This window comes from Macrobrachium nipponense, chromosome 49 (assembly GCF_015104395.2).
Source record: "Macrobrachium nipponense isolate FS-2020 chromosome 49, ASM1510439v2, whole genome shotgun sequence".
Lineage (NCBI taxonomy): Eukaryota > Metazoa > Arthropoda > Malacostraca > Decapoda > Palaemonidae > Macrobrachium > Macrobrachium nipponense.
This window is the reverse complement of record NC_087224.1, coordinates 17,845,478-17,856,075: the sequence shown is the minus strand read 5'-3', so window position 1 is coordinate 17,856,075 and position 10,598 is coordinate 17,845,478. Positions and strand designations below refer to the sequence as shown.

The 10,598-nt window shown below is 38.8% G+C and overlaps 1 protein-coding gene across 1 annotated transcript in view; it reads left to right on the top strand.

Moving 5' to 3' along the window:
* The window catches only part of LOC135205254 (uncharacterized), a 157,271-nt gene that overhangs the window by 91,634 nt on the left and 55,039 nt on the right, over positions 1–10,598 (top strand). The window contains 5 exon segments of the mRNA XM_064235604.1: positions 1,677–1,766; positions 2,795–6,829; positions 7,152–9,779; positions 9,782–10,327; positions 10,330–10,390. Of these exon segments, the coding sequence (XP_064091674.1) occupies positions 1,677–1,766; positions 2,795–6,829; positions 7,152–9,779; positions 9,782–10,327; positions 10,330–10,390 (7,360 nt within the window).

Here is a 10,598-nt window from a genome sequence, read left to right as displayed (position 1 = left end):
TCATTGCCAGACGCGGTTAATGGCGATCACCATAACATACCTATTGGTGCGATTAACCGGTTATTGGTGCCATAACGGCGATTTTCACTTACCAGCACCCCACCGAGAATGAAACCCCGACGATAACTGGGGACTGCCTATGCTTCTTAAGCCTATAAATTCACTAGTGGCATCTTTTAGACTTAGCCAAGATCAAGGAAATGGATGGCTCAGGGCTGAGTTATGTTTCTGACTTCAAGGGATCATGTACTCTCTCTCTCTCTCTCTCTCTCTCTCTCTCGTCTCTCTCTCTCTCTCTCATCTCCTCTCTCTCTCTCTCTCTCCTCTCTCTCTCTCCAATCTTTTATGATAGTATGTCAGTTTTAATTGTAATTTTGCACAGAAATATTAAAAAAGACATGTACTATAAATAAAAAAAGTTACAGCATCTTCAATTTCAGTAAATCTTAAGTAAATATTTTGTAGCAAATATGATCAGAATTTGTTACTGAGCTTTTCAATTATATTCATCCGAAATTATTTCCAGGGTTACGACGCCTACAACGCTCATCTGGCAGAAGAAATATGACACCAAAAATGCAAAATAATCAATATTTGAAGTTTTTTTTATGAAAAATGTAATAAGAATGCAGTTTACATAGTTTTCAAAGCATTAAAAGTAAGGTTTGCTTCGGATTTTTGATGATGTTCCGGCTTACGACTATTTTCGGGTTACAACGCGTCTCAAGAACGGAACCCCCGTCGTAACCCGGGGACTGACTGTATTATTATAAGTTAGTTTAGTGAGACCACTTAGTAGCAAATCTAGACCCTTACAGGGCTTCCCCAAGAGATTTGTTCTTACGTGAGCAATGAATGTCTTGAGTAGTGAATTATTATTATTATATAAAAGTATAGTTTAACCAGACCACCGAGCTGATTTTGAGCTCTCATAGGGCTAGCCAGAGTAGTGAAAAATGAGAGAATTTGGATAGCTAAGTAGGAAAGATCCAAAGGAACAGATGGAAAGTCAAGGAAAGAAGCAATACCCTTATAGCTGCGGGAACACCACAAAGAGCCACTGTAAGTGGTTTACCCGAACCACCACCACCACCACCACAAGGAATAGATAGGGAAAAAGTGTTTAAGCTGCGTTGGTCTTTTAACTACAGGGTGACCCACAAAAAAACAGGAAATTTTAGATTTACATTATATATTTTACATTCTGTTGCTTGGCTCAGTCAATACTCCTGACCCCAGTGAACCTTACAAATGGCCCTCAAAAAGTTCAGATCTCAATGTAATGGATTTACCATGGGAGGTTTACTGTTACATCAACTTCAGTTACAGAAGAGACAGGTCACAGACATACAATCCTTCAAAATTCTGTGGATGGAAGCTTGGAACAATATCCTGATTGAAGTCATCCAAAGGCAACTGGAATTTGGGTAGACTTTCTATGTCACGGTGCAGCTGCCCACAGAAAGCATTTGGAACACCACAACTAACATTTGTGTTTTGATTCTGTTTTGACAATGTTTCTATTAACAACAACTGTTTTCTGTTTCGAACAATTAAACAAACTACCAAATTTCCTGGGTTATTTTGTTGGGAATTCTGTAGAATTTGTAATGTAACTGTTGAGATGCTTACGGAAGACATATTCTCTGGTATGAGTTCTGTTATGTTTATTGCAGAAACTTGCTGTGAAGGCTAAAGAAGCCGCTGTCCTCAAGAAGGCGAAAGAGACCGAAGATCAAGTCCCTTTGCTAAAAGCTTCCACCCAGGTATTGTATTTTTTTTTTTACCCTTCACATGTGTGCACAATTATAGACTGTATAACTGAATCACGAAAGTTTGGAACTTGATAAATGCATAAATAAAGGTATAAGCCACGAAGGAAAGTGAAACACTGTTAGCTGCAAGATCTTTCGACTCAACGTCCTTTACCTAGCAGACTGACTGACATACATGAGAAACTGAGAGGACAAGGAAGGGTCTTATAAGTGACAGACAGGGATTATAAGGAGATTAGTACCTAGAATCCAACACACCTGGAGAATTAGTAACCTTCCCAAACAAACATAAACATATGTACAATTTAAGAGGTTTACAAAAAGATTAAGTCCAACTGTTCAGACACAGAGACAAGACAATTAAAGGATTATAGAGGGCAGGAACTGACCACATTCAAACCTTTGGTAACCAAAAACATATTCACAAAACATATTAAACATACATACAAAGAAAATATCTATAAGGCAACTAATTTGTATTAAAGTCTGTGATTGTATCTTTGAGGTCATTCTTAAACATGTTACAAATACAAGGGTCTAAATGAAACAGGCCACGACTAATACTAAAATTACAGTTGGAAGTAATTTGTATAATGGCAGATGATTCTAAAAGATTTAGTGATAAGACATCTTTTGATCTTGGAATTACTGAACTACCAATCCAGTTTATCCGGTGGTTGTTTTCACTTGAATGAATATTGCTTTAGATGGTTGCCCAGTTTTGACAGAATATTTAAGCTGTTTAATTCTTACTTCTAAGCTCTTGAAAGATCAAAAGATTATCTTATCACAAAATCTTTTAGAATCTGCCATTATACAACTTACTTCCCATTGTAATTTTAATATTAGTCGTGGCCTGTTTCATTTAGAAAAGAGGAAGTAGGGTTTGCAAATTTATGTAACATCCAAAGTAATCTAAATACAAAATCCAACTCTAAAGAAATGTTGACCAGCTGTTTTGTAGATACACTGTACTGCCTCTTTTCAAATTAGAATAAAAATTATTTTTCATTTTTCAGATAAATAGCAAACCCCCTACACCACCTAACTGGGGTTGCCCTAGTGACTGCAGTCATGATGCTATGCAGCAGCATAATGCAGGGAACACTTACAGTAAAGAAAAGAATATAGGTCCTAAACTTGTTAGTGAGAGTCCCAAAAACTCTGCAGGCAACAGTTTTCAAAGTGAAGAAAGTAAACAAGGACATCAGAATAAACTGAAAGAGCACAGCACTCAAAAAGAAGCTCAGAATGGCACTCCAGAAAAACAAAGGAGTAAGGACAGGAGATTAAAAAAAAAGAAAAAGTTAGAAAATGTGTCTAGCGAATCTCTCAGTGATTTGGTGAGTCGCACAATAGAAGAATGTGATAAACAGTTAAGATCTTCAAGTATATCCCTGAGTGGTATTAGCACGCCTACTTCATTAGAGTTATCAGAAGGAGAGATTCGTAGTAGTTCATCCATATCAGAAAGTTCTAGTGTTGATACAGTTCCAGATGAGAGGGTTATTGCACTAGATGAAATGGCTCAGAAACTCACTTCAAGGATTACTGAAGAGGAGATGAATCTCAAACAGTTTGTTCGTATGAATAAAGGAAAAGGTGTGGTGACACCTCATGAAGGACAACAGGCCAGTTTTGAAGCTGAAAAGGAGCCCAATGTAGTCGTCAGAACTAAAGACGTTGCTTCGGGAAGTGGAGTAGGTGTTGGTAAAGCTCGTCTAGACAAAAGGATGAGTGATTCTGTCCCCTATTCTGAATTAGAAATGTTTTCTGTAGAGCAACTCAAAGCAAGGATGACTGCTATGCTTTTACGAAACTCGTCAACTATTCAGCCAAAGCCTACTCAGATCAGTAATAATAGTGACAAAGAAGAATTCAATGAAAATTTGGGTGATCAGGTAACAAGAAGGACTAGGCATGCAAATATCCCTTCACCTCCCAGAGAAGAAATTCCTAATTTGTTAATTCCAGATACACCTGTTCTTCAATTGTCAGGTGGTAGAGTTCCTTTAGGAAGTGGCATTTTCCCAAAACAAAAGGATATGGATGCTGCTCTTAATCCAAGATTTGTCAGACATCACAAAACTCTTGCTGATGGAAAACTGGAAACTCTTGATAAATTACCCGGAAATAATTTAGATGTCTGGTCCCAGAGTCCTGTATTGGTGCCCTCTCATCACTTTCAGAGTAGATCTGGTCACCTCTTTAATCTGTCAGAGAAAAACAAGTTTGAAATGGCTGCCATTTGCATTCAAGCAGCGTACAGAGGTCATCGTGTTAGAAAAGTAACAAATTATTTGTTGAAGAACAAGTCCAGCACAAAAAATACCACCAGCCTATCAAAGGCAAGACAGTCACAGAAGAACTCTTTAGATAATAACAAATACTTCCGTCAGTTGCCTACCAAATTAAATGCTGAGGAAGACATACAGAAGACTCGAGAAATTGATTGGGTGACAGTTAGAGAAGAGCTTGGTCTTGAATTGAACACACCCAGAAGAAAGTGCAATCATACATTTCAAAGAAAGGATTTACCTGAATGGATCAAACCCTATGTCTTGTTAAGTGAATCGGGAAATCTCGATAATTTTATGATGAATGATGCAAAGCCAGACCTTGATTCCAGTGCAGTAAAATCAAAGCAAAGTTCAGGTCCATTAAAAGAAGTGAGAAGCGTCAGCCCTTTTGAAAGTGACAGTGACAAGGAAAATGTTGAAGAAATCAGTGACTCAATGATTAATGACACTTTAACTGAAGGTCCAATATCTGACAAAGAAGAAAAGGAAGTTGTATCAGTATCAGAAAAGGAAACTCAAACTCTCTTCAAAACACAGAAACAAAAGAAGAAAACTGAAGAAAAAATTAAAAGTGGAATGCTTGCAAGAGAAAATATGTTTGTTGACATGAAAAGTTGTTATGATGAAAAAAGTGCCATCCTTCTGGACAGCTCCAGGATGACTAGCAAGGAATGTGTTTTGAAAGAGAGTGCTGCAGAAGGCTCGCTTTTATCGCTGGACAACAAAGACGTCAAAAGAGAAAAAATATATAAAGCAAATGAGACCTTAAATAAAAATGATACCCTAGAAGAAGGCCCTCTTTCAGATGTGGATGACAATGACGCTGATCATTCAAAGGGTGCTGTTTTATTATCGCCTGATGATACAGGTGAAGTGAGGCACCCAAACTTCTCGGGTACCTTAGAATCTGCTGAAGTGTCCAACCACACTAGTTCTCATGAAAATGTTGCTCCACACCATCTGTTAGGAGAGGGCCCACACTTTGCCCCAGCTAATTTGAGACTCAGGTTGAATGCTGAGTTGATGTATCAAGACACAGTCAGTGAAGCCTTAAATCAGTTGTGTGAGGCAGAGCGGCTCCATTTTTTTACTAGAAATAGAGAGAAAGAGTTTGCCGTTTCTCAGTCTTTGCTTGCTCAACAGCAGGAGAAAGAAGAATATGAAAAGATGAGAGTAGAAAAGGAGAAACAAAAGAAGGTGGAGGAAGAGGAAAGGAAAGTCCACAAAGAATTAAGAAGAAGAAAAGAGCTACAAATACAACAAGAGGCGTTATCGACTGTAGAAAGAATTGAGAAAGAGGCAAAAGAGAGATTGGATCAACTGGAAAAAGAAGTACGAGCAAGAGCAGAACAAATTATGATTGCTTCTCAGAGACCACTGGAGTATACCAGCACTCAGCCAGAATTTATTGCAACTGCTGCTGTTGCAGCAGTTGGTGCAACAATATCACAGTGGGAAAAACTAAGAGAGATACAGGGGATGCAGTCAGGAATCGTGGAATCACAAAGTTCTGTTACCCATAGTCAGGTTACATCAATATCTAATTCACAGAGCCAGAGACATTCTGATTCTGGCACAAGATCACAGTCAAAAATATCTACCAGCAAATCATTTTCTAGTAAGAAAACCTCTGGCAGTGGTGGAGAGTATTCCTCTGTTTCCGAGAAGGTTAGTATTGTAAGTAAAGGAAAGAGTTCAGTTATTGAAGAATTGTCATCTGTAAACCATTCCTCCAGTAGTTCTGTGGAAGAATTAGTTCAGTCTGAAATAGAATCAGCCAGGAGTGTAATATCTGAGTCTGCCCGGAGTGTGGTATCTGAAACTGCCCGGAGTGTGGTATCTGAGTCTGCCCAGAGTGTGGTATCCGAGTCTGCCGTGAGTGTGGTATCAGAAGTTACAAAAGTTTCTCGTTCTTACACAGCAACTAAATCTGATTCAGAAATTCAAGAGGCTGAAAGTTTAAAATCTGTAGTTGCATCAGGACCCACAGTAAATACAGGAAGTTCTATTTGTGAAGAAGAAAAGATCAGGAGTTCAAGTGGAAGTCAGAGATTGTCAAGAAGTAAGGAAAAGTTGCCTGCTCCTCATTTCAGGAAGTCTAGAACAAGCTCAGATAACTTATCTGAAATCCCATCAGTTCCAGACCTAAGTACTGGAAAAAATATTTCAAAACTGAGCTCAGTATCTCTTCCTTCGGAAGTTATTGAAACATCAAACAGTGGCAGAGGAAGTAGTAACATACTTTCCTCTGAGGTAAAAGAGTCTATTTCATGTTCTTTGCCAAATACATCTAAAGAACTAGGAGTATCTGTAGTTGGTAGTTCTACCAGAGAGTCCCAGAGTATTCAAGAATCACTGGTAGGTGCAAAGCCTTATGTTAGTCAGACATCAAGCAGGAAGTCTCACTCAGGAAATACTCAGAAAGATGGTAGTGGAGGTGTTCATTATTCAGAATCGTTTGAAGTTGAGTCTGTGAGTGACAGTTCTTCTAAATCACTTGAGATACCACAAAAAAGAAATGAGAAAGAATATCAAGGAGATCTGTCTTTGGTTGTGTCTGGCAACCTACTTGCAGCAGTTGACAATCAGATTGGTTATAAAGGATCTTCTCATCTTGGAAAAAACTTTCCTGGAAGTGCTTTAGTGGAAGGGGGGAATCACACAGCATTGGGCATGACACTGAGTTTGGTGGAATCTCTTCAGAAGGAGGAGGAAGTTCGTCTCCAGCATTTAACAGCTCTCATTAAACTTCAGGTTAGTTATGGTAATTTTAAGACAGTATGCTGTAAGCCTATACTAATGCTGTAAGCCTATACTAATTATTACAGCCTACCCTAATTCATACTTAATTTAAAATACTGAATTACTTGTCATTTGGATTCAGAGATATCCTCAATCAGTTACTTCTAAATGTGTCCATAACTGTACCTACTTATGCTTACAAGATACATGTATTTATGTAAAATACTGTTTACAAGTCCCATACAATATTAAAAACATGAACATTGTTTATTTTCAAGAATACATACTGTAATATATATGTGTACCTTACACAGATTTTTATATAACATCACAGGAACAGTCTTTGATTGAAGAAGCAAAGTGGAAGATAGCTGCACTTCAGTCTGAAGGTGGTCCAAGACTTCGCCGACGCCAGGATGCAGTTCTGCGTCAATTAAGGGAACAGCGATCCCACTTGCATCGCCTAATTGAAACTCAAAATTTGGCAGCACAGCAAAGGAGATTGTTACTTTTACAGCATCATCATTTATTAGCAACTACATCTAGTATATCTTCGTCAGGTAACAAAGGATATCCTTCTAATTCTAGAGGACACTCGCCAAATCCAAGCTCCCCACGTTTAACACCGAGAATGATGGAAATTAGCATTTCATCTTCCAGTGAGGGCCAAGAGGACTTGTCCTTGCATCTTTCTGTTAAAAGCAAGGAGACAGGGTCAAGTAGCCTATCAGACAGCAGTGGTCGGGAAAAACGTAGATCTCATTCAGACGAGCGAAAAAGGATTGTGTCTGCCAGACTTCAAGAGAAGCGAAGAGCCGTCGATGCAGATCCATTGCAAAAGACAAAGTCTTTGTTTGATTCCCAAGATAAAGAGTCTATAAAAACAAAGAGAAAAATAGATATGGTTACTAAGAGGTCTAGGGAAAAAAGGGAAAAAAGTCCCATCACATCAGCAAGAATTGGCGAAAACACTATTTCAACAGAAAGTTCTGTTCCTGAAGAAAGTGTTGATGCTTCCACTCATGAAAGCCAGAGCTCAGTAGCAGAAGAGGTTGGAAGTGAGTCAGTTTCTCAAAGTGATGTTGCATCTTCTGTCTCAGAACATGAGGGGACTGTGTCAAGAAAGGAAATGAGTTATTCTGTACCTTCAGAGTTTGTTAGGACAGAGAAAAGTTCTTCAGTCAGAGAGGTTATAACAGATTCACATAGGGATGAAAGCCCATCCACATCTAAAACTATTAACAAGCAAGTTAAAAAATCAAGTTCAAAAACTGAATCTGTCAGAGAATCTAGTAGAAAATCTTCTGTTGCTCCTGATTCTGGTAGCACAATTAAAACTGTAAGTTCAGAATCACAAGAGACAGATAAAACAAGTGATGTACCAACTCTATTGAGTGATAAAGTTTCAGATCGAACAGCTGGCTCAAAAGGTTTTTCAGATGATACTGAAGGTGGTAGTAAGCCAACAGGAACACAGAGCTCAGTCCAGACAAGTTCTGTTGCTTCAGAAAAGCATTCTAAAAGTAAAGAAGACATAAGCACAATGGAAGGAAATGGGAGCTTAAAATCAAACTTGTCTTTCTCAAAGAATATGAGTCAAGGGCTTGAAACCACTTCCAGTAGCACAAGAGTTAGTGATGTTAAATCTACCCAAAGGTCATCAGCTCGGGCGTTACCTCTCCCACTACGAGTACCTCTATCTCCTAGGTCACCTCACCGGCAGCACAGACGTTATTCTAGTGAATCAGATGATTCTTTCACCTTATCACAGACTGAGACTGCATCTGACGTGTCAGATGGTGAGGGGAAGCTAATTGCTCTCAAGGAACAGTTAGCTGTCCGACGTGCTGAAGCCGATAGGTTGAGACGAGAAAAGCGAAGATTGCGTCGGGAACGTCTAACATCTCAAGAACAAGCTCTACGACAACAGATAGCAAATTATGACGCTTATATTCAACAGGCAAAACTAGAGTTAGAGAAAGAATCAAAAGAACTTCAACAAGCATCACAGGTGAGGCCTCTTATTAAAAAACCCCAGGTGGCAGAATCGAAAAAGTTGAAGCAATCTGAATCTTCAATAATCAGCCCAGAGAAGTCTGACATTTCAGATACATCAGTTCTGTCAGAATGCTCTAAATCTGATCAATCTGTATCTTCTAAGTCTCAGGAGGGTCGATCTGACCACTCTTTCAGTAGCAGATTGAAGAATTTGAAACCAGATCATACATTGCCATCAAAGTCACAAGAGTTTGAATCAAGAACGCAACCTCAAGTTCAGAGAGTTTCTGACAGTCAGAAATTAACTCACAAGCTTGATATTGACACTAGTGAGAAGAATGAGAAGAAGCCTAGTGACATCGCAAAGGATGATTCAAGGAAAATTCCATCTGAGAGTCCTCAGGTCACTCAGGAAGAAGTCGAGTTATCAAAAGAGTCCAGCACATCCATATCAGAGGATTATAGTTTTGAAGATGAGTCGGTGTCAAGTCATTCTGTCGTTGACTCTCAGAAAGGTTCTTTATCTCGTGAATCAAGCCAAGATACAGACCAAAGTCAGTCACAGGCATCCAGCACTGAAACCATTGTTCACAGCCCCAAGAAACTGAATTCATCTCAAAAGGATGATGAAGTTTCACAATCATTAGAGCCCTCTCACAATGTGCCACAAGTAGAAAAAAGTGAAAGTGTGAAACACTCTGAAGGTTCTGAAATTGCTGGAAATTTGAATGATAAATCAACAGATCTTCAATTACCAGCTGATGAAGACGTTGAAAAGAAGTTAGAAATATATATCCCAACATCTGATGCCAAATCGGAAGCAGATGAATCCTCATATCAGGACAAAGATACAAGTGCAGATGATAGCATTAGTGAAGAAATTGCTGAATTCAGTCAGTTAGAGGCAATAAAAGATATGATTCTCATCATTCTTATGAAGATATTCTCAAAAGAGATCAGTCAGTGCTTGGTGATGATCAAGGACAGTCCTTCATTATATCTGAAGAACCTGAAGCATTTAGGGAAGCAGATTCACCTCAGGATTTTGAAGCTCCACAGGAGGCTCCTGTTATACAAGACAGAAAAGAAGTACTACAGGATCAAAGTGACGTGGTATCCCAAGGGACTACTTTAACCAAACAGAGGGAAGTAGATGATATATCAAATGGCATTTTTGCTTCATTAATGAAGGAAACTACAACTCTTTTCACTAGTATAATTAAACAGAAAGAGTCAAATAAGGAAGAAGGGTTTTCGAGTTCTGCTCAGATAATAGCCTCTCGGGAAGATTTAGAAACAGACTCATATAAATCTGGCAGTTCTTTGAAAAAGCCAGTCGTGCTGGAACATTTGCAGCAGGGAAAACCATTTGTAGATGTCTCATCAAATAATGAGGAACATAGTGAAACTGTTGTGGACAATAAATCGCAAGTCCTGAAAAGAGTCAATGATTTAATTGCTGAAAATGAGTCTTCCCCCCGATCTCTGCTCAACTCTCCCAGGGCAGCTGGTTTCTACAGTTAACACCACAACTAACATTCGATATTAGCCCCGATAGTCTGTCTCCTGCACCTGGTGAGTACTGCATGTAGTTTTGTATGCTGAAACAATAGGTGTAATGCTTTCACAAAAAACTTGATTCATTGTTAATCTGCCAATCATTGTTTTGTGTTTCTGAGTTTCCTTTGATCTGGATTTCATGTATCTTGCCACTGAGGTAATAGAGCTTGTGGCATAACAAAGAGTAATATTTCATACCTAAGGCACCTGAATCGTGCATTAC